We start from the raw sequence: 24,257 nt of genomic DNA, 5'->3' as shown, positions 1-24,257 counted from the left end.
GGTTATTCACCCTCTTCAAGGTAGGGAGAATTAGAAGGAACTCTCTAAAACTGAAAGGGGATATATTCCATACGAGCTTAAGGAAGTTCTTCACCCAGAGAGTGGTAGAAAACGGGAATGTTCTTCCGGAGTCTGTCTTAGGAGAAAACACCCTCCAGGGATTCAAGACAAGGTTAGACAAGTTCCTTCTGAACCGGAATGCACACAGGTTAGGCTAGTCTTAGGGCACTGGTCTTTGACCGGAGGGTCACCATGTGAGCGGACTGCTGGGCACGATGGACCATTGGTCTGACCCAGCAGCGGCAATTCTTATATTCTTATGAGCAACAGGTTCCAAACATGAAACGGCAATTTTTACAATGAGGTTATCCATCCAAATGTATAGAAGCAAGAGGTAAAGATAGAGAAGTACTTTTACAACAAACCAACACTTATGAAGAACCAAAAGTAGTGTGCACACTTCAATTCTCTTATTTGTCTAGTGATAGACAATGGATAATAAGAAAACATTGGCATATTCTGCAGACACGACTGCTTTAAAGACATATCTCCTATCGTCGTTTTATTCATGATCAAAGAATTTGAAGGAATATCTAGTTCCCTCAACATTGCCAGATGCATCACAAGATACATTACAACCGGAGAGACCAACTGGGCACACTCCTTGTGGCACATCTGCCGTTTGTAAACATTGCATTGTTTTGTCTGAATATACAAATCCAGTTAGCAAGAAAAATATCAAACTCAAATATGAAACAAATTGCAAAACATCATCTTGCCCTTGTAATTTATGGTACATTGGAAAAACAAAAAGAATGATTAAAAGAAGGATTATAGAATTTGCATTAGCTGCATTGTAGAATAAGCTTCATTGATACAACATTGGCTAGATAAGAATCGCAAGATAGCAGATATTCAATTTTTCATCTTATAAACAATCAAATACAGCTGGAGGGGAAACTCCTTCAAGAAGAACAAAGGATGATTTATGATTTTAATACAGTGGCACCACATAGTCTCAATGTAGACATGGAGCTAATACAATTTTTTTAAAATCATGTGAGTCTTACCATTTGAGACTTATTAGGATCTGCATTCTATCATTCAACTTCTTCCTTTTTTCTTTTGTCTATCCTTATTTTATTCTCTTCTCTTTATTTCATGAGCTTTGAAATATTTATTTCTTTTTAGCCTTAAGACTGGAGGTTGAATATAATGTTTGTTTCCTTGATACATTTCTGTGGGATAACATTTCTTCTTTTTGAAAAGTTCCACGTAAAGTTTTTAAAAATCCACATTAGGAGATATCTGTCATAAATAAGCACGACTAACATAAATATCCATAGATGTTTTCACACATGTATATCACATTTTACAGCAGGATCGCCATACCATAATATCGTTTCTGAATTTATTTAACTGAATAAAGTAATCGTACAGACATTTTAAATAAAGTTGGACATTTGGATATACATTTATTATCAAATAGAATGATCTTATCTAAAGATACAATTACTATAACAATATATGGTGTAAGGTTATAAACAGTTTCAAAATAGCACCCTTAGGTAGAATCACATGGTTAACACATGAAGGTAGCGGAACATCTGACCATCCGACCACGCAGCTTCATACAATTTCTGTCTGTATGAGGCAATTTGACACGTCAATGAATTTTATTCAAGAAAAGATATGACAATATATCACTCTCTTTATCCAGAAATATAGTTTATGTAACGTATGTAGTGACAGATACATTTAATTTTAGTATCCATTTGCCCATAAATGGTCTTTTTTTGAGCATCAAATTAGCCATAGTTAGATTCCATAACAACTTTTTACTGCTAATCAGGAACACTAGGTCTGTAGAAACAATTGCAACACTGACAAAAGATTCAAGCACTATGATAGGCCAATACAACACTTGATTATGTCATTTGGTAGAACCTCCCTCACCTATGCAGACAAAGAGATCCATTTGGCACTGACACAGGACAATGTTACAATGTGGCACAGGGAGACTAAAGTAGGGAAAATCCTGCTATATATCCTGTGTTTTAGGGTAGCCACTGATCTGGTATAAATCCCGTATTTCTGTTATAAATCCTGTATTTTAGGGTAGCCACTGATCTGGTGTAAATCCTGTGTTTTAAGGTAGCCACTAATCCGGTATTAAGCCTGTGTTTTAAGGTAGCCACTGATCTGGTGTAAATCCTGTGTTTTAAGGTAGCCACTGATCTGATATAAAACCCGTATTTCTGTTATAAATCCTGTGTTTTAAGGTATACGGGTTTTATATTCAAGTGTTTTCTGTGTGTTCGAAAGACATGGTTTTTTATTAGGATTGACGGTGTAGGATTGATCTGTACTAGTCTGGCTTGTTTAGTTTTACAATGGGTGTATTGATGTTGTACTGCTCACTGCAGTATGTAAGATGCTGCCTTTTCTTAGGTACTCATGTGTGACATGTGGCTTGTTACTAAAAATCATGTTTTTGGGTGTCAAAAAATGATGGGCCCCGGGTGTCACATATGCTAGGTACGCCACTGTGTGTATGGACTATTTTTTGGATGCAGTTTTGTTTTTGATTTTGGTTTGATTTTCACTGAAGATTTGGGGCCTGGGAAACACAAGATTTTGTTTGCCAGACAAGACAGAACGCCATGGCACATTAACTATTGCCTTCCTGATCAGGAGAGGATATTGGAGAAAACAGCTCAGATAAGTGCTTTTCTTATCTTTTTACTCTGCTTATTCGTAGATCTGGTTGGTTTTATTTTCCTTCAACAAATGCATGTCGTTACAAAAAATGTTTGGATAGGACCCTAGCATTCCAAGCAGGATTAATTAATTCATCTTTGAATCTTCTTGTTTCTCCATTTCTTACTTACTATCAATTTCAAAAAGATCTTAAAACCCACTTATTTAAACAATATAATATATACATTACAGATTTTCATATTATCATGTAGTTATTATTATATTATCATGTAGTTTTTATCTTTTTATTTGCACTCATTTTAGCTGATGTCATGTTATCCTTATTCATTAGTTTTAATGCTTGTATTAGTTCTCAGATTTTATTATGTATGATGTTATTATTATATTGTATGCTGAGTTCTTAATTGTGGAAACCGCTATGAACTGCTGGTTAGGCGGTATATAAAAATAAACTATTATTATTATCATTGGAGGTAGGGAGGGCGTGTGCTATCTTGTACTTGTTTAACATTTTTTTAGCCTTTCTGATGTTGATTTCACTGAGCTCACATTTATATTTATAGCTATCACTTTTGTCATTTTTTTTGTAGGTGTTTTTGAATCTAATTGAATTCTCTTGTTTTGTGATTTTATTGTTTTGAGAATTGAGTTACAGTATATGTTTAGTTAAAAAAAATTTTCTCTCGATTGTATTTATTTTTGGATCAGAAGTATTCCCAGAAATTAGTTGCAATATTATAGACTACCAGCCCCCCCCCCCCCACCGCTGCATGCACGCCCTCGTACCTCTAATTGTTCACTGCCGTGAGCAACGTCAACATGCGCCTCATGACCCTATCGGCTCTCCCTCTGTCAATTCCTATGAGTGGCACCCAGAAGTACTTGTGGAAATTATCCCAATCTTTTTTTTAAACCCTGGCTCTCTATTATACTAGTGATTGGTCTAAAAAGATGTTGGTTTCTTGTTTATTAGTGTTTGTTTCAATTGACAACTTTATCATTATCAATCTGATGTGTACTATTGGTTTTAATGTCATATTACTGATTTAAATGTTTTTCTGTGTATTATTTACTGGATTGTCTGAATTGGTAGTTTGCCCTGACACAGCCTGTGTTGAGGTGAAAAGTAATTCTTAGATACTTTAAAGAAAATTTCTTGCCTCTGCAGATTATCACCTCTCTGTACTTCTGCTTTCTTTGGATGTGCACACATCTCAGGATGAGGGCACACACTTTTCAGCAGTCGTCCTTGAGATCTGTGGGTACACACAGCATTGTTCATCAGAGATATCTGTGGAAATGTAGAAAGATTTTCATTTGGGTATAAATAGGTAAAATTATGTGCTAACTGAAATATCACTTCCTATTGCAGCATTTTTCTCTTGAATCTTAAGTATATGATTAGAATTGTTTGTTTATAATCTGCCTTTTATCAAAATGGAGTACAGTAAAATTGACAGTACATAAAAAATCATCCTAACAAACATTTCACACATCATAAATCAAATCTATAAGATCAACATTTATGCTAATGTGTGCAAATTGATTGCTCAAAAAGTACATTGTAGAGAATTGTGTTTACAACTATCTCCACCAGTAATGTTCTTTTTTACTTGTGCCTTTGTTTTTCAGGTGGAATAATCTTTATCGTGATCCTTATCACTGGTGTGATCATTCTGCTGTTTGTTGTTACCTTAAGATTCAAGTGCAAAACTTCCAGTGACACTGAAGGTACCTTTTTAATGACCACATCAAAGATCTTTAACCCCTGTACACCCTGCCAAATTTCTGGGTTTCAAATTTTCCAAATTTGGGCTGGTATTCACACATTTTTTCACTTCAGTTTGCACATTAATTTTTAATGTGTGCAATGTATGCTAATGTGAAATTGATTGTATATTTTAATTCATAGATTTACAGTAGAGCTGAACAATTAACACGATTAAGAAATTGTTTAATGAGCATTAAAAATATTGATGTGTTAACATAAGAACATAAGAATTACCGCTGCTGGGTCAGACCAGTGGTCCATCATGCCCAGCAGTCCGCTCAGATTAGTCTGACCGCTGCATTTTACATTAATTGCAAATGTCGCATATTCTTTTGGGAGATTGCTAAATAGGCGATGTTACAGTAATCAAGTTGACTCAGTATGAGGGATTGTACCAGGATTCTGAATGCTGAAGTATCAAAATATGATTTAATGGATTTAAGTTTCCAGAGAGTGAAAAAACCCTTTCTGATTAAGGAGTCCATTTTGGTGTCAAGCGGATGTGGCAAAGCAACAAAAAATTTTGTTTTCTCTGAATTTAAGTTTGAGCTTGAAGTCTGTCATCCAAAGCTCCATCAAATTTATAGCTTCTGATGCCTTGGGAATAGTTTCCGAGATAGAGTTAGCAAATGGGATAATGATCGTAAAGTCATCAGCATAACTGAATAATTTTATCCCCAGCTGGCTTAATTGCACTCCCAGTGAGGACATTTAGACATTGAAAACCAATGGGGATAGCGGTGACCCTTGGGCACACCGGATGGATTGCTCTAGATATCGGAGAGATCATAATTGAAACGTACTTGATAGGTACGGGACATAAGGAAGCCACGAAACCAGTTCAACACCTCATCCCTGATACCAATAGCGTCTAGGCATTGTAGCATTTTCGCATGGTTTACTAAATCAAAGGCGGAGCTCATATCAAATTGCATGATCAGGGCATTGAGGCCCTTTTTAAACAGTAGACGCAGATTATCTAAGATAGCCGCAATTACTGTCTCCGTACTGAATAAAGGTCTAAAACCGGATTAAGTTTCATGTAGGAGAGAAAAGTGATTAAGCTATTCCATGATTTTTACAATAAGTGGAATGGATGCTACTGGTCTGTAGTTGGTTACTAGAGCTGATGATTCGTTCTCACTACCTTGGAAAGAGTAAACAACCTGACCTTATGTACTAATTCTATCCCCTTCAGTACCTTGAATGTTTCGATCATGTCCCCTCTCAATCTCCTCTATTCAAGGGCGAAGAGGCCCAGTTTCTCTAATCTTTCTCTGTACGGCAACTCCTCCAGCCCCTTAACCATTTTAGTCGCTCTTCTCTGGATCCTTTTGCGTAGTACCATGTCCTTCTTCATGTACGGTGACCAGTGCTGGACGCAGTACTCCAGGTGAGGGCGCACCATGGCCCGTTACAGCGGCATTATAACCCTCTCCGATCTGTTTGTGATCCTCTTCTTTATCATTCCTAGCATTCTGTTTGCCCTTTTCACTGCCGCCACATATTACACAGACTGCTTCATTGACTTGTCGATCAGAACTCCCAAGTCCCTTTCCTGCGAGGTCTCTCCAAGTACCGCCCCGGACATCCTGTATTCGTGTATGAGATTTTTATTACCTACATGCATCACTTAACACTTATCCATGTTGAACCTCATCTGCCATGTTGATGCCCATTCCTTGAGCCTTATGTCACGTTGCAGATCTTAACAATCCCCCTGCGTCTTCACTACTCTAAATAACTTCGTGTCGTCCGCAAATTTAATCACCTCACTCGTACCAATGTCCAGATCGTTTATAAAGATGTTGATGAACACAGGTCCAAGCACCGAGCCCTGCGGCACCCCACTGGTGACGCTCTTCCAGTCCGAGATTTGTCCATTTACCCTCCCCTCGCTGTTTCCTATGCTCCAGCCAGTTTTTAATCCACGTGAGTATTTCACCCTCGATTCCATGGCTCTCAATTTTCTGAAGTAGTCGTTCATGAGGAACCTTGTCAAACGCCTTCTTAAAATCCAGATATGCAATGTCTACCAGGTTGCCCTTGTCTGTTTGTTTACTCCAGGGGTGCCCACACTTTTTTGACTCGCGAGCTACTTTTAAAATGACCAAGTCAAAATGATCTACCAACAATAAAATTAAAAAAAAAACACAACGCACACTGAATTGTTAATTATCATTCCTATTCCGGGGTTTTTTCAAAGAGGTCAAAGCAGATGACTCTATGCACTGTCACCTCAGTATCAACCATACAAAAATAGACAAATACCCACCACCCTCCCTTTTTACTAAACCACAATAGCGGTTTTTAGCGCAGGGAGCTGCGCTGAATGCCCAGCGCTGCTCTCGACACTCATAGGCTCCCTGCGCTAAAAAACATTATTGCGGTTTAGTAAAAGGAGACCATATTGTAAAATATAGAAAGCAGAAAGGACTACAGGGTGAAACTGAAAGAAGCCAAGAGAGAGATACGTTTGGCGAAGGCACAGGCGGAAGAACAAATGGCTAAAAATGTAAAAAAGGGAGATAAAAATTTTTTCAGATATATTAGTGAAAGGAGGAAGATAAAAAATGGAATTGCTAGGCTAAAAGATGCTGGGAACAAATATGTGGAGAGTGATGAGGAGAAAGCAAATGTGCTAAACAAATACTTCTGTTCTGTGTTCACAGAAGAAAATCCTGGAGAAGGACCGAGATTGTCCGGCAAAGTTACACGAGAAAATGGAGTAGATTCTGTGCCGTTCACGGAGGAGGGTGTTTATGAGCAACTTGAAAAACTGAAGGTGGACAAAGCGATGGGACCAGACGGGATCCATCCCAGGATACTAAGGGAACTCAGAGAGGTTCTGGCGAGTCCTATTAAAGACTTGTTCAACAAATCTCTGGAGACGGGAGTGATTCCTGGGGATTGGAGGAGAGCGGATGTGGTCCCTATTCATAAAAGTGGTCACAGGGATGAAGCAGGAAACTACAGGCCGGTGAGCCTCACTTCAGTTGTTGGAAAAATAATGGAAGTGTTGCTGAAAGAAAGGATAGTGTATTTCCTTGAATCTAATGGGTTACAGGATCCGAGGCAACATGGCTTTACAAAAGGTAAATCGTGCCAAACGAACCTGATTGAATTTTTTGATTGGGTGACCAGAGAGCTGGATCGAGGACATATGCTAGATGTAATTTATTTGGATTTCAGCAAAGCCTTTGATACAGTTCCTCATAGGAGGCTGTTGAACAAACTTGAAGGGCTAAAGTTAGGACCCAAAGTGGTGAACTGGGTCAGAAACTGGCTGTCGGACAGACGCCAGAGGGTGGTGGTTAATGGAAGTCGCTCGAAGGAAGGAAAGGTGACTAGTGGAGTCCCTCAGGGTTCGGTGCTGGGGCCAATCCTGTTCAATATGTATGTAAGTGACATTGCTGAAGGGTTAGAAGGAAAAGTGTGCCTTTTTGCAGATGATACCAAGATTTGTAACAGAGTAGACACCGAAGAGGGAGTGGAAAATATGAAAAAGGATCTGCAAAAGTTAGAGGAATGGTCTAATGCCTGGCAACTAAAATTCAATGCAAAGAAATGCAGAGTAATGCATTTGGGGATTAATAATAGGAAGGAACCGTATATGCTGGGAGGAGAGAAGCTGATATGCACGGATGGGGAGAGGGACCTCGGGGTGATAGTGTCCGAAGATCTAAAGGCGAAAAAACAGTGTGACAAGGCAGTGGCTGCTGCCAGAAAGATTCTGGGCTGTATAAAGAGAGGCGTAGTCAGTAGAAGAAAGAAGGTGTTGATGCCCCTGTACAGGTCATTGGTGAGGCCCCACTTGGGAGTATTGTGTTCAGTTTTGGAGACCGTATCTGGCGAAAGACGTAAGAAGACTTGAGGCGGTCCAGAGGAGGGCGACGAAAATGATAGGAGGCTTGCACCAGAAGACATATGAGGAGAGACTGGAAGCCCTGAATATGTATACCCTAGAGGAAAGGAGAGACAGGGGAGATATGATTCAGACGTTCAAATACTTAAAGGGTATTAACGTAGAACAAAATCTTTTCCAGAGAAAGGAAAATGGTAAAACCAGAGGACATAATTTGAGGTTGAGGGGTGGTAGATTCAGGGGCAATGTTAGGAAATTCTACTTTACGGAGAGGGTGGTGGATGCCTGGAATGCGCTCCCGGGAGAGGTGGTGGAGAGTAAAACTGTGACTGAGTTCAAAGAAGCGTGGGATGAACACAGAAGATTTAGAATCAGAAAATAATATTAAAGATTGAACTAGGCCAGTTACTGGGCAGACTTGTACGGTCTGTGTCTGTGTATGGCCGTTTGGAGGAGGATGGGCAGGGGAGGGCTTCAATGGCTGGGAGGGTGTAGATGGGCTGGAGTAAGTCTTAACAGAGATTTCGGCAGTTGGAACCCAAGCACAGTACCGGGTAAAGCTTTGGATTCTCGCCCAGAAATAGCTAAGAAGAAAAAAAAAAAAAAAAAATTTTTAAATTGAATCAGGTTGGGCAGACTGGATGGACCATTCGGGTCTTTATCTGCCGTCATCTACTATGTTACTATGTTACTATGTAAATTCAGACACATTTTGATCACTAAATTTAAAATAAAATCATTTTTCCTACCTTGTCTGGTGATTTCATGAGTCTCTGGTTGCACTTTCTTCTTCTGACTGTGCATCCAATCTTTCTTTCAGCCTGTATGCTTCCTCTCCTCCACACCTCATTCCCTCCCCCAACTTTTTCTTCCTCTCTCCCTGGCCTTTCTTTCTTTCTCTCTTCATGCCCCCTTTCTTTTTTTCTGTTTCTCTTCTTTCCTTCTGTCTCCCTGCCTGCCCCCTTTCTTTCTTTCTCCCTGCCCTTCCCCAAGCCACTGCCGCTGCCATCGGGGAACAGGACCCAAACCGCCTCCAATGGATAACAGGCCCCAAAGCATCCGCCGCCCCATGCTCTCCCTGCTTCGGGCCAACCAGCATTCCTCTCCCCGACGTCAATTCTGCCGTCGGAGAGGAAGTTCCGCCCAGCCAGGCAGCGATTGGCTGGCCCAAACTTCCTCTCCGATGGCAGAATTGACGTCGGGGAGAGGAAGACTGATCGGCCCGATAGATCGCCAAGGCAAAGTGAGTCCTGGGTGATCGACTCACTTTGCCTTGGCGAGCTACCCATCGATCGGGATCTACCTATTGGGCACCCCTGGTTTACTCCCTTAAAGAAGTACAGCAAGCTCGTCAAACACAATCTGCCTTTGCAAAAACTGTGCTGACTGGTCCTCATCAGTCTGTGTCCGTCAAGGTGATCAATGATGCAGTCCTTTATTAGTGATTCTACCATCTTTCCCGGTACCGAAGTCAGACTCATCGGTCTGTAGTTTCCCGGATCTCCCCTCGAACCTTTCTTGAAGATCGGCATAACATTCGCCACCTTCCAGTCTTCCGGAATCTTTCCCAATTTGTTTGACAGATTTGCTATTAGTTGAAGCAGTTCAGCTATAGTCTCTTTCAGTTCCTTGATGACCCTCGGATGGATGCCATCCGGTCCTGGGGATTTATCGCTCTTAAGCCTGTCAATCTGTCTACACACCTCCTCTAGACTGACCGTCAGTCCTGTCAGCTTTCTGTCTTTGTTTCCATCATATAGCTTGATAGGTTCTGGTATGCTGTGTAAATCTTTTTCGGTAAATACAGACGCAAAAAATGTGTTCAGTTTGTCAGCGATTTTTTTTTGTCCTCCTTTAACACTCTCTTTATTCCATGGTCATCCAATGGTCCCACCGCTTCCTTCGCAGGTCATTTCCCCTTAATATATCGAAAGAACGGTTTGAAGTTCTTCACCTCCTTGGCTATTTTTTCCTCATAGTCCCTTTTGGCCCCTTTTACCGCCTTATGGCACCTGCGTTGATGTTGTGTGTGCTTGTTCAAGTTTTCGTCTGTTTTTGACCTTTTCCATTCCTTGAACGAAGTTTTCTTGTCTCTGATCGCTTCCTTCACCTTTACAGTGAGCCACGCTGGTTCTTTGTTCTTTTTCCTCTTGGATCCCTTGTTGATACGTGGTATATATAGATTTTGCGCCTCGGTGACTGTGTCCTTAAAAAGGGACCAAGCATGCTCTAGTGTTTTTACAGTGCTTATCCTCTTCTTAATCTTCTTCTCTACCATGAGTCTCATCCCTTCGTAATTCCCTTTTCGGAAGTTCAGTGCCATGGCTGTTGTTTTGGACCAGTGTTTCTCCCCTACATCCAGATTGAAACAGATCATATTGTGATCGCTGTTTCCCAGCGTCCCTTCTACTTCTACATCTTGTGCCGGTCCTCGTAGGCCATTTAGAATTAAGTCCAGAATTGCATTTCCTCTAGTTACAGTATTTTTCTTGAAAAGTTGTTCCAGGAAGCAATCGCCTACAGCATCCAAGAAGTTGGTCTCTCTAACGTAGCCGGAGGTGCCTAGGTTCCAGTCTTTCAAACAGGCAGACCTTTCTATCTCACTAACAAGCAGGCAGATCTTATCAGTCACCCTAATCTTTCAAACTCTCAAACTGTCTAACAGGCAGACTTTTCTAACTAACTAACAAGCAGGCTGACTAACTAACTAACAGGCAGTCCTTTCCAGACACTCTAGTACAGTGGTCTCAAACTCGTGGCCCACTAGGTACTATTTTGAGGCCCTCCATATGTTTATCATAATCACAAAAGTAAAATAAAAGTTTCTTGATCGTGTGTCTCTTTAGCTATAAATGACAATATTATTATTAAGACTTAGCCAAAAGGAAAGATTTATAAACTATAAAGAGTTATACCTCATACAAAATTATCATTTCTTTAATAAAATATTAACTATGTTTTTGAGGCCCTCCAAGTACCTACAAATCCAAAATGTGGCCCTGCAAAGGGTTTGAGTTTGAGACCACTGCTCTAGTAGGAGTAAGGAAAAAAAAAAAAGCAAAAGCAACCTTGAAAATGGCAGGGAGAACTAGAAGCACCAAGACTACAATCAAGACCGGCATTCCAGTCACTGAAGGGATCCAGGGGGTGGCCACGGCCTACGTAAAGTTGGAGGATGACCCAGGACGGTGGACAGAGGGTCTCTGTGCAGACCGAGGCCATCCCCCAGCAGTACACTACAGTCTCCACACAGACAGAAGAGGTGGGCCAGCTAGACGGAGACATCTTACAGGAACTGAGGAGCCTAAGGGAGGAGGTGAAGCGCTTGAGAAGCATCCTGGAAGACGAGGCCTTCATCGACGGTGTCATCCAGGAGCTGCCCCAAATCACCGAGCAGGCGCAAGACAAGACCATCCTCGAGACGCCCAAACCGACCAAACCTACAGCTTTGAAACCAACGATTGGGGTACAGGAAGAGGCTGGAGACGCTGACTCCTGGTAGCTGGTAACTTCCTCCACAGGCAAGCACAGAAGACCTTCCCCTTTTTCAGTTTCTTCTTCTTCTTCTTGCAAACAGGGCAGTTTTACATCAACCCCACAAATCACCTTGAGGAACAGATTCCAGCTTTTACAGGAAGGAATTGAAGAAGCGCAGATGGTAGTCATTGGGGACTCAATGCTGAGGGACCAATTTACAGACCGGATATGCAATCAAGAGAGGTTTGCAGTCTACCAGGAGCCAGGATCCGAGATGTCACCACCTGCCTAGATAGACTTATCAAGCCCCAAGACCATTTCCCCATGCTTCTCATCCACGTCGGAACGAACGACACTGCCAGGAACACTCCGGAGAATATACCTAAGGACTTTGGAGCCCTGGGTGAGAAGCTGAGGCAGATGGGAGCGCAGGTGGTCTTCTCCTCGATCCTCCCAGTAAGAGGTAAGGGAAGAGCCGTGGAAGACCGTATCCAGAGGACAAACGAGTGGCTACACGGATGGTGCAAGGAGATGAACTTCGGATTCCTAAACCATGGAGAGGCACTGTAGGGACTTCAGGGACCAGACGGACTCCACCCAGAAGGGGTAAGAACGTCTTTGGATACCAACTAGCCCGCCTGCTTCGTAGGGCTTTAAACTAGATAAGTTGGGGGAGGGTACCCATTCACATACTGGCGCGGTAAGGAACCATCCTGGCGAGGTAAGTTGCAACTCCATTTCTGAGTCCGAGGTAAGTACACACATTGAAATCAATACTATAGGAGTCGCACTAACTCAGGCGGGAAATTCTCCACAGGGACTTAGCAAACATAAGGTATGGAGGGCTAGGTATGTTAATGCACACAGTTTAGGCAATAAAATTCTGGAATTGGAGATGGAAATAATGAACGCCAACCTAGACGTGGTGGCGATATCCGAGACTTGGTTCACGGATTCAGATGGGTGGGATATGGCTATACCGGGTTACAACTTACTTCGTCGAGACAGAGAGGGCAAATTGGGAGGAGGACCAAACCGGTCAAAAGACCCGGTTTGGATGACACCTGAAGTAAAGAGGGTAATCAGTGACAAGAAAGTGTCCTTCCGGAAATGGAAAAGGGATCCAACAGAGGAAAATCACCAGGAGCACAGGAAATGCCAAAAGGAATGCCACCGAGAGATTAGAAAAGCAAAAGGGAAATACGAGGAGGGGCTGGCCAGGGAGGCGAAAAACTTCAAGGCATTCTTCAGTTACGTAAAGGGGAAGCAACCAGTGAGAGAGGAGGTGGGGCCATTGGACGATGGGGATAGGAAGGGAGTGATTAAGGAGGATAAAGAGGTAGCTGAGAGGTTGAACACGTTCTTCTCGTCGGTCTTCACGAGCGAGGACACGTCCAATATACCGGACTCAGAGGAGCTCATGAGTGGGGAGCAGGCCAAAAGATTGGGGCATATAGAGGTAAGTCGGGAGGATGTCCTCAAGCAGATTGACAGACTGAAAAGCGGCAAATCACCGGGACCGGACGGGATCCACCCAAGGGTTCTAAAGGAACTAAGTCAGGAAATAGCGGGCGCAATCCAGCTTGTTTGCAACCTATCCTTGAAAACTGGAGAGGTACCAGAGGACTGGAAACTGGCGAATGTCACACCTATCTTTAAGAAGGGATCGAGAGGTGACCCCGGGAACTACAGGCCGGTGAGCCTGACTTCAGTTATAGGGAAGATGGTGGAAGCAATGATCAAGGACAGCATTTGCGGGCACATCGAGAAAAATGGCCTACTGCGGACAAGCCAGCACGGATTCTGTAAGGGAAGGTCGTGCCTGACAAACCTTCTGTACTTCTTTGAGGGAATAAGCAGTCAGGTGGACAAAGGGGAACCCATAGACATCATTTACCTCGATTTTCAAAAGGCCTTTGACAAGGTGCCACATGAAAGGCTGCTTAGGAAGCTGTGGAACCAAGGGGTGGGCGGGGATGTACAAAGATGGATCAAGCACTGGCTGTCAGGTAGACTACAGAGGGTCGGAGTAAAGGGCCAATATTCTGACTGGCGGGGAGTCACGAGCGGTGTGCCGCAGGGATCGGTGCTGGGGCCGCTACTCTTCAACATATTTATCAATGACCTGGAAACGGAGGCAAAGTGTGAGGTTATAAAATTTGCAGACGATACCAAGCTCTGCGCCAGAGTTAGGACCAGGGAGGAGTGTGAGGAACTGCAAAGGGACCTCGATAAGCTGGAGGACTGGGCAAACAAATGGCAAATGCGCTTTAACGTAGATAAATGCAAGGTCATGCACATAGGGAAAAAGAACCCGTTGTTCGAGTATAAAATGGGGGGGAGATTGCTGGAAGACACCGGACTTGAGAGAGACTTGGGTGTGCTAGTGGATCCATCCATGAAACCATCCGCACAGTGTGCAGCAGCCTCGAAGAAAGCCAACAGGATGCTGGGCATCATCAAGAGGGGCATATCAACCAGGACGCGGGAAGTCATCATGCCGCTGTATCGAGCGATGGTGCGCCCACATCTGGAATACTGCGTTCAATATTGGTCGCCGCACCTCAAGAAGGACATGGCAGTTCTTGAGAGAGTCCAAAGGAGGGCAACGAAACTGGTAAGAGGGCTGGAAAACTTCCCATATGCTGAGAGGCTGGATAAACTGGGGCTCTTCTCTCTGGAAAAAAGGAGGCTCAGGGGGGATATGATAGAGACCTTCAAAATACTTAGGGGCATAGAGAGGGTGGACAGGGACAGGTTCTTCAGACTAAAAGGGACGACAGGTACAAGGGGGCACTCAGAGAAACTGAAGGGAGATAGGTTCAAATCAAATGCAAGGAAGATTTTCTTCACCCAAAGGGTCGTGGACAAATGGAATGCGCTCCCGGAGGAAGTGATCCGGCAGAGTACAGTACAGGGATTCAAACAGGGATTGGACAGATTCCTGAGGGAAAAGGGGATCGTGGGGTACTGAGGGAGGTGCTGGGGTGTTGCATAAGTATAGACAGCTCATCAGGTTGTGCAGGTGCAAGGCCGGAGGGTTAGGACATTGATGGGAAGATAGGACTTCGATGAGAAACCTAGGAGGCAAGGGGGCCCCTTCTGGTGATTAAGGCAGGCCATGACCTGTTGGGCCGCCACGGGGGCGGACTGCTGGGCGGGATGGACCTCTGGTCTGACCCGGCAGAGGCACTACTTATGTTCTTATGTTTAGCACTATACACTAAAGAAGACATCAAAGTTACCAGAATCGTAGATGTCAAGTACACTGGGGAATCCGTCTGGATGAACCTGGCCTGGAGAAATGACAAATGCCTGTATCTTGGTGTAGTATACAGACCTCCAAGACAACAGGAAGACAAGGATATAGAATTAATCGAAGACATAGAGAACATCACTTTGCGTGGGGACACAGTATTGGCCAAGTCTAAAGCTGTCAAAACAGCAGTCAGAGAGGCCAAACTCCGAATAGAAGAAAATCTAGCAAAGAACATTAAGAAGGGGGATAAATCCTTTTTCAGGTATATTAGTGACAGAAAAAGAAACACAGATGGGATAGTACGCCTTAGGAAACCAGATGGGAATTATGTAGAATCAGATTCCGATAAAGCCGAACTACTAAATGAATACTTCTGTTCAGTCTTTACCTGCGAGGCACTGGAGTCCGATCCACAGTTGCAGACAAGGGAAAGCTCGGAAGACCCGTTTCGGAATTTTGAGTTTATACCTGGCAGCATCTACTGTGAACTATCAAGACTCAAAGTGAACAAAGCTATGGGACCAGACAATCTACACCCCAGGGTGCTTAGAGAGTTGAGTGATGTCCTAGCGGAACCATTTTCCGCACTCTTCAATCTTTCCCTAAGTACAGGAAGAGTCCTGTTGGACTGGAAAACAGCTAATGTCATTCTACTCCACAAAAAGGGATGCAGGACAGAGTGAGTAAATTTATGAAAACACTAATTAAAGTTTCGTCAACCGGAAGCCCGAAGTCATAATGCCATTGTACAGATCCATGGTGAGACTTCATCTGGAATATTGTGTACAATTCTGGAGGCCACATTACCAAAAAGATGTGTTGAGAGCTTAATCGGTTCAGCGAATGGCCACCAGGATGTTCTCAGGACTCAAGGATCTCCCGTATGAGGAAAGGCTGAGTAAATTGCAGCTATACTCACTCGAGGAACGTAGAGAGAGGGGAGACATGATTGAGACGTTCAAATATATCATGGGCCGTATCGAGGTGGAAGATGATATATTTTTTCTTAAAGGACCCACGGCCTTTAAGAGGGCATGCCTTTAAGAGGGCATCCACTGAAAAACAGGGGCGGGAAATTTCATGGCGACACCAGGAAGTATTTCTTCACCGAAAGGGTGGTTGATCATTGGAATGAACTTCCATTGCAGGTAATTGAGGCCAGCAGCGTGCCAGATTTTAAGAAAAAATGGGATAGGCATGTGGGATCTCTTAGGGGAAGAAATTAGGGGGGTGGGTCATTAGAGTGGGCAGACTTGATGGGCTGTGGCCCTTTTCTGCCATCATTTTCTATGTTTCTATTCCCAGATAGTTGAAGTCACACATGATAACTGTGTTGCCTCCCTTGCAGTTGCGTTTAATTTGTCCGTCATTTTTCCGTCAATTTCTTCAGACTGCCCTGGGGATCGGTAATAGATGCAGATCTTCGTTTCCAGGCCATTTGTTCCTAGAATTTTGACCCTTTGTCAGACAACCTCGGTCCTTCTCCAGAACACAGAGCAGAAGTATTTGTTTAGAATGTTTGCTTTTTCCTCATCACTCTCCACATATCAGTTCCTAGCATCTTTTACTTTAGCAATTCCATTTTTCATTTTACTCCTTTCACTAATATATCAGAAAAAAAATTGTCTCCTTTTTTTACATTTTTAGCCAATTGTTCTTTTGCCTGTGCTTTCGCCAGACGTATCTCTCTCTTGGCTTTTTTCAGTTTCACCCAGTAGTCCTTTCTGCACTCCTCTTCTTGGTTTTTTTTATATTTCAGGAACACCAACTCTTTTGCCTTTATTTTCTCCGCCACTAGTTTGGAGAACCATGTCGGTTTCCTTTTTATCTTGTTTTTATTTATTTTCTTCACATAAAGTTTCATGCTAGCCATGCTTTGTAAGTTTTTGCCAATCCATGTTGTTTCACCATACCATATTTTGCCATCCTTGTCAGACAATACTTGCCATGCTACCTTTTACCATATTAAGTCTGAAAATGTGACACATTAGTTAGAGCTGCGGCCTCAACACCCTGAGGTTGTAGATTCAAACCCATGCTGCTCCTTGTGACTTTGGACAGGTCACCTGATCCACATCCTTTGCCCCAAGTTCATTATTATTATTATTCTTTATTCTTATATACCGCCATACCCAGTGAGTTCTAGGCGGTTTACATCAATTAGCAAATGATCTGCATTGACAAGCAGATTTACAACAAAATTTGAAGCAGATTTACAACAAATTACAAGCAGATTTACGATAAATTACGATTTACAATAGTCAGCAGTGAAATTACAGCGATTTACAACTGTCTGCAATGAGGGGAAGATTTACATCAGTATAACAGAAATTGCAGGTTTGGTCGAACTAGATAAGGGAAGTAGAGAGTGTGGAAGGGAGGGTCTGGTGAAGGAGGAAGGGGGCAGGGGTGGGGTAAGTGTTATGTGGGGTGGCCGGAATATTAAGGGTTGTGTTTGCTGAATAGGTAAGTTTTTAGTAGTTTTCTGAAGGCAAGGTAAGTGGGGGCCTCGAGTATCATCTGGGCTAGCCATGGGTTCGACTTGGCTGCTTGGAAGGCGAAAGTTCTATCGAGGAATCTTTTGAGAGGACAGTGTTTTGGCGAAGGGAAGGTGAACAGTTTAATTCTGCGTGATGTCCTGTTATTGCAGTAAAGGTTAAAGTTAGATAGATTGTGAGTCCACTGGGACAGAGACAAAATGCTGGAATAAATTCATGTAAACCGTTCTGAGCTCTCCTAGGAGAACAGTATAGAAAATTGAATGAATGAATAAATAAATGGTAAATAAAATTACTTCTCATAAATGACTTAAATCATTATTAATATATCAGGCTTCATCTATTTAGAATTCTATTCTTATGTCAATCAGGTCTATTTAGAATTATTTGGCATTTAGGAGATCATTGAAAAATGTTTCTTTTTTATAAATTTGTTGTTTTGTATTTGCTTTTTCATATGGAATTTATTAGAGTATGCTCTAGTATACTAGCTTTATTCTGCACTGAACTGTGACTGGTATGCAGGCAATATGTCCCCAAATGTAACTGGTTTGAGGCTGATTGGTTCAAGATAGCCTTGTCATTGCAAGATTTTGTTGTCCTACAGTTGTTATATAGAAACATGATAGCAGATAAAGGCCAGATGGCTCATCTATTCTGCCCATCCGCAATAACCATTATTTCTTTCTCTAAGAGATCCCATGTGCCTATCCCTCACCTTCTTGAATTTAGACACAATCTCTCTCTACCACCTCTTTCAAGTCACTGTTCCACGCATCTACCACCCTTTCTGTAAAATAGTATTTCCTTAGATTACTCCTGAGCCTATTACCTCTTATCATCATCCTATGCTTTCTCATTCTAAAGCTTCCTTTCAAATGAGAGACTTGACTCATGCGCATTTACTGTATGTCACATATGTGTTTAAATATCTCTATCATATCTCCCTTCTCTTGCCTTTCCTCCAAAGTATACATATTGAGATCTTTAAGTTTGTCCCTATAGGCCTTATGATGAAGACCTCTGGACCGCCTCCATCCTTTTTATATCTTTTTGAAGGTGTGGTTTCCAGAATTGTTGTTTTCAGTAAGCCTGGTAGCTAGGGTTTTTCTGGAAGTTTAATTCTTTTCTAGCTATTTTTTACTGAGGGGCCCACGCTTGCACTTTGTGTGAAAAAGCATTCACACATGCGCATTGGGGCTGCTGCCAAAAGCCTCTTGAAGCTATGAAGTGCTGGGTAGCATCCGCTCTGGGCTCCATTGGGATAATGTCATGCAGATGTAAGGTTACCTGTCTTGCTGTCCCCAAAGAACACCTGCTACAGGCAAGTAACTTTACTTTTCCCAAACACACATTATGCTGTTGTACTTTGTAATATTTTCTGCTATTTTAACTTGGCTTTAAACAAACCTGCACTATACTATCGATGTGAGTGGTAAACCTGTGCATGGACAAGGATCAGCAAATTGTCTTTTTCTAAATAATTATTTAGTTGCCAATATTGAAAAGACAAATTTCATAATACCGTGTTTTCCCCAAAAATAAGAAAGGGTCTTATATTAATTTGTGCTCCAAAAAACGCACTAGGGCTTATTTTCAGGGAAACATGGTATCGACCCTTGACACTTGCCATGTTATACCTATCCCTCCCTCCCCAGCTCTTTGTGCACTGAAACACTACTGACCCTTCCACCATGTTATACCTATTCCTCCCTACCATCCCTTTGTGCACTGGAACACCAACATACCTCCGAAGCCTCAAAACTGGTGGCAGCGCTCTGAACGGGCTGCTTCATGGCTTTCCCCGCCTGTGCTTTCCCTGTGTCGCATGTCATCAGTGATGCAGCAGAGGGAAGGCCGCAAAGCAGCCTGTTTTGAGGCTTCGGAGGTATGTAAGGTGGTGTTCCGGTGCACAAAGGGATGGGAGGGAGGGATCTTAACTAGGGCTTATTTTGGGGGAAACACAGTATGAGTAATTTGATGGTCCATGGTTAAATGTGTGTTTCTTAAATTTAATAAACAGAGGGTGACTGGTGTCCCCTAACCTGGTATGTATTTGTTTGATGTAAATTATTTCTGACGGTTAACAATATGCATCATCAAAATATTTTTCTTTTTTTTTGTAGATAAAGCAAAATCAGAAGATAGAATCCTCACAGAAAGGTAAGCTAATCCTGGTTGCAGCTGGATGATAGGGGTTTTCTTAGGAGAGGAGGAGGAGAGAGTCCTTGCAGCCCACATTTGCTACCAGATGTGAGGCAAAGTTCCAACAGAGCAGGAGATGGGAGAAGGCAGCAAGAGAAGGGTATTTGGTGGTATCTGTATGAAAAAAAGAAAATAAAAAAAACTGCTGTTGTGAAACTTGAAAGAAGAGAGTGCTGTTGTCTAGTGATGTGTTACTCATAGGGGTTGAATCTGCAAGGAAACCCCTACAGCAGGGGTGCCCAACGCGTCGATCGCGATCGACCAGTAGCTCAGGAAGGCAACTCGAGTCGATCGCACTCGTGTTGCCGTCCTGATCTACGGGCCGATCAGCCTTCCTCTCCAGTGTTCTCCCTAGAGCCTTTTAGCTGGGCGGTCCGCCCAGCTGTCATCTGCCGCTGCTGAACATTTAAAAAAAAACCCAAAAAAACGGCTTGGAGATTTCAGCCCCTAGCGAACTTATGCTCCGGGCTCTAACGTGTGCGTGCAGGCTTCTCTTCTCTTCCCTCCGAAACCGGAAGTTATGTCCGGGGGGGGGGGGGGAGAAGGGAAGCCGGCACGCACATGTTGAGAGCCCTGAAGCAAGCGTTCGCTACGGGCTAATGCGGGAGACAGGTTAGTGAAGCATTTGTTCTTGTTCCTGCCGGGTCCTGCCTACTTTCTGTTTCCGCGAAGGCAGGACCCGGCAGCATTTCCCCCAATAGGTTGATCACGATCTTGGGCTGATCAGCCTTCCTCTTCCCGACGGCAGAATTGACGTCGGGGAGAGGAATGCTGGTTGGCCGAAGCAGGGAGAGCTTGGGGCCTGTTATTGGTGGCGTTTGGGTCCTGGTCCCCGATGGTAATGGCAGTGGCAGTGGCTTGGGGGAGGGCAGGGAGAAAGAAAGAAAGAAAAAGGGCAGGCAGGGATACAGAAGGAAAGAAGAGAAACAGAAAAAAATGAAAGGGAGGCAGAGAGAAAGAAAGGGCAGGGAAGAGGAAGGAAAAGTTGGGGGGAAGGAATGAGGTCTGGAGGAGAAGAAGCATACAGGCTAAAAGAAGGGAAGAAAGATTGTATGCACAGTCAGAAGAAGAAAGTGCAACCAGAGACTCATGAAATCACCAGACAAGGTAGGGAAAATGATTTTATTTTAAATTTAGTGATCAAAATGTGTCTGAATTTATATCTGCTGTCTATATTTTACACTAAGGTCCCCTTTTACTAAACCGCAATAGAGGTTTTTAGCGCAGGGAGCCTATGAGTGTCGAGAGCAGCGCTGGGCATTCAGCGCAGCTCCCTGCGCTAAAATCTGCTATCGTGGTTTAGTAAAAAGGGAGGGAGTATATTTGTCTATTTTTGTATGGTTGTTACTGAGGTGATAGTGCTTAGAGTCATCTGCTTTGACCTCTTTGAAAAACCCTGGAATAGGAATGATGATTAACATTTTCTATGCATACAGTGTGCTTTGTGTTTTTTTTTAATTTTATTGTTGGTAGATCATTTTGACTTGGTCATTTAAAAAGTAGCTCGCAAGCCCAAAAAGTGTGGGCACCCCTGCCCTACAGGATTTGCCCTGAGCAGCCATCTAGATGAAATGTGACCACGTATTAATAAATTGCACTTCTCTAACTTATTTGGCATTCAGTGCTGGCCAGCTAAGCCTATAGTGGCCAAAGATAGACTGATTTGGCTGCTCAGCTTAGCCAGCCAGTGGTCTGAATTTCATAAATAGCTGGCTAAGATGCAGGACATAGTCAGCTAGCCACTAGCTGCTCTTGGGCTGAATATTACATAACATAAGCCTTTCAGTTCAGGTAAAAACTGACCATTGTTAGTGAGTTACAACATATTTTGGTAGGAGGGGTGAAAGTGGGATTACAGAGTTTGCGGCCTCAGTCATTCGTGAGGGTTTTTTTTTTTTTTTTCTTATTCCTCCTGCTGCTTTTGATCCATACACACACCATCACCTCATCCTGTCGATTATTATTAGCGCAGCCACTGTGAGGGAGTTTAGGGAGGGGGGATAGAGAGAGAGAGGAGATCGGTGGCAGTTGCAGCGGTAGAGCACACACACGTGATGGAGCCTTCCAGCCAATGATCACCAATGGCAGCAGCTGTTCAGCTGATAATGACGCGCCGTCACCGTGGCAATGAGAAGCCAAAAACAGAGCGGGGAGGTGGGCCCTAAAAGAAATTAGGCATTTTTGTACCATATCCATTTTTTGTGGTTTTTCACAATTCGCAGTCACTCCTGGAACGTAACCCCTGTGAATTTGGGGGGGAGTACTGTATTGTCACATGGTATGGCTGAGCAGATAAGAATGAGAATTATAAGGTACGTAGCTGGGTTGGGAAGGGTAGAACTGAACAGTATCTACTGGTTACAGTGTAATATTGGGCAGTAGTCGTTGATGGAAGCAGCGTTTGAATATATCTTAGTGAGGATTATTGAATTTAGTAAAAAGGTGTGTTTTTAGAAGTTTTCTGAAGTGAATGTAGGTGATTGATACTCTGGTCAGTTGGCTTAGTTCTGGTCTCAGGAGGTGGCATGATATGATAGGAGTTTGTTGATGAACTTTTTCTGAGTGCAACCTTTGACTGGTGGGAAGAAAAAGAATGAATGTTGATGCGTTGAACGGCTGGGTTAGGTGAATATGAATTGATTAGTAAGGTAATTGGGTAGTAAAAGAGGCAGCCAAATTTAGCCAATGTAATTTTTGGTAGAAAGAGGAAATGTGGTCAATTTTTTTTTTTTCAGTTGAAGATTAGTCTAACTGCAGTGTTTTGTACGGATGGCACTTAGTTTCTGGAAGTGTCTGTATGGTCCTGCTAGGTATACTCTAGGATGCTTAGGACTAGTGCTTGTACCAGAAGTTGGAATGATGCTAATTCAAAGTATTCTCTTATAGATCTGAGTTTCCATAGTGTGTTGAATCCTTTGCATACAATGTGGCGTAACTGGGCTTTCATGGATAGTTGCTTCTTCAGATGAACTCCCAGGATTTTAATTGTTTGCGAGATTGAGAAGTTAGTTCCCCTTATAGTTAGGGAATTCATTCTGAAGTAAGGGGGTGTAGCTATGAAGAACTTCAGTGTTCAGTTTTAATTTGAAGTGGGCCATCTTACTCTGTCTCTGCAGTATAGCTTGTATCCCAGTAGCACAGTGTCCCAGATGTTGTCCTCGTTCCACGATGAAGGGGAAAACAATAGGAATGAAGGGGAACAGTTTCTTTATTGCTGGATATCTTGGAAGCAGAGAAAGGCAAGTCAGTGTTCGAAGGCGTATTTAAAAAGAAAACATTTTGGTGCAGTGAGGACGCCGACTTTCTGTCCTCCTGCTGAAATTATTCTTACCTTCGAACGAAGATTTCCCCATGCCGAAAAGAAGGGGGAGAGCGGCTGCCACAGCCCGGCAACCCGAACTCTCCTCATGACAACGGGGGACGATAGATGGCTTCCTAACGTCTTCACCCCGGGGCGAACCGGCTATGCCGAGTCGGAGGGAGGTCTCTGCTCTCAGGCCCAGCAGGACCTGTCCCTCCCCAGCAGCCACGAGAAGGGGGAACTATGGCGGCTCAGAAGGGACAGGAAACTACTTCCCTTCTTGAGCTGGAGGGCTTACCGGTGTCCCTGGATGTACACCTGGCAGCTGAAGAGATCGAGGAGAGGACAGACAAGCCAATCTCAGAGGGATGACAGATTCCACCTATTCCCTCACTGGAAAGGCCAGCAGAGTTCATGTTGGAGTCTATCTGGAAGGCTTTAGACTCCTTGTACCAGCTCTGTACAGGAACTCTACCCCTAGTCAAGGATTATGGAAAAAAGATTGAAGAACTACAGGAAGGAGTGAAGACACAGGGGGTAAGAGTGGACTCCTTGGATCAACAGGTTCAAGGGATACAAAAATCTCAAGTTACCTTAAGGCAGGATAGACTATTGCTAGTAAGGAAAGTTGAAAATATGGAACATTATACTAAAATGCTTAATTTAAGAATTCTTAACTTTCCTAAGGTACTAGCAATGTTTCCAAGAGATTTATTTAATAAATTTTTAAAGGAAGTGTTTAAATACCCTGAGTCTGGACTTCCGCCTTTACATAAGATATATTTCCTTCCAACATCTAAGAAGGCTTCACAACCAGAGGCATTACCTGATTCAACGAGTTCAATGGACTTAACAAGAATATTGGAAACCTCAGTGGATGAAGCCATCTCATATTCAACACTTCTGGTGACTTTTGTTTTCCAACAAGATAGAGGCACTTCTTAGGCTTTTTTTTTAGGCTTAAAGAGGTGACCTTTATGGATTCAAAGATTTATATGTTTCCAGATGTTTCAAAGATAACCCAGACTAGAAGGAAAGAGTTCCTGCAATTGAGACAATCCGTACTGTCTTTGGGTGCTAAATTTCAACTTAGATATCCTTGTAAATGTTTGATCCTTTTGGATCAACATTCTTATACTTTTTTTTGACCCTTCCCAGTT

At 42.9% G+C, this 24,257-nt stretch overlaps 1 protein-coding gene across 1 annotated transcript in view; it reads left to right on the top strand.

Moving 5' to 3' along the window:
- Positions 1–24,257, top strand: part of ECSCR (endothelial cell surface expressed chemotaxis and apoptosis regulator) — a 72,878-nt gene that overhangs the window by 31,688 nt on the left and 16,933 nt on the right. The window contains exons 4-5 of the mRNA XM_033927416.1: positions 4,354–4,452; positions 19,718–19,754. Coding sequence (XP_033783307.1) covers positions 4,354–4,452; positions 19,718–19,754 — 136 coding nt within the window. The remainder of the gene's footprint in view (positions 1–4,353; positions 4,453–19,717; positions 19,755–24,257) is intronic.

Source organism: Geotrypetes seraphini, chromosome 18 (assembly GCF_902459505.1).
Source record: "Geotrypetes seraphini chromosome 18, aGeoSer1.1, whole genome shotgun sequence".
Taxonomy (NCBI): Eukaryota; Metazoa; Chordata; class Amphibia; order Gymnophiona; family Dermophiidae; genus Geotrypetes; species Geotrypetes seraphini.
Note: the sequence above shows the minus strand (reverse complement) of the source record. Positions and strands in the feature narration are given on the sequence as shown.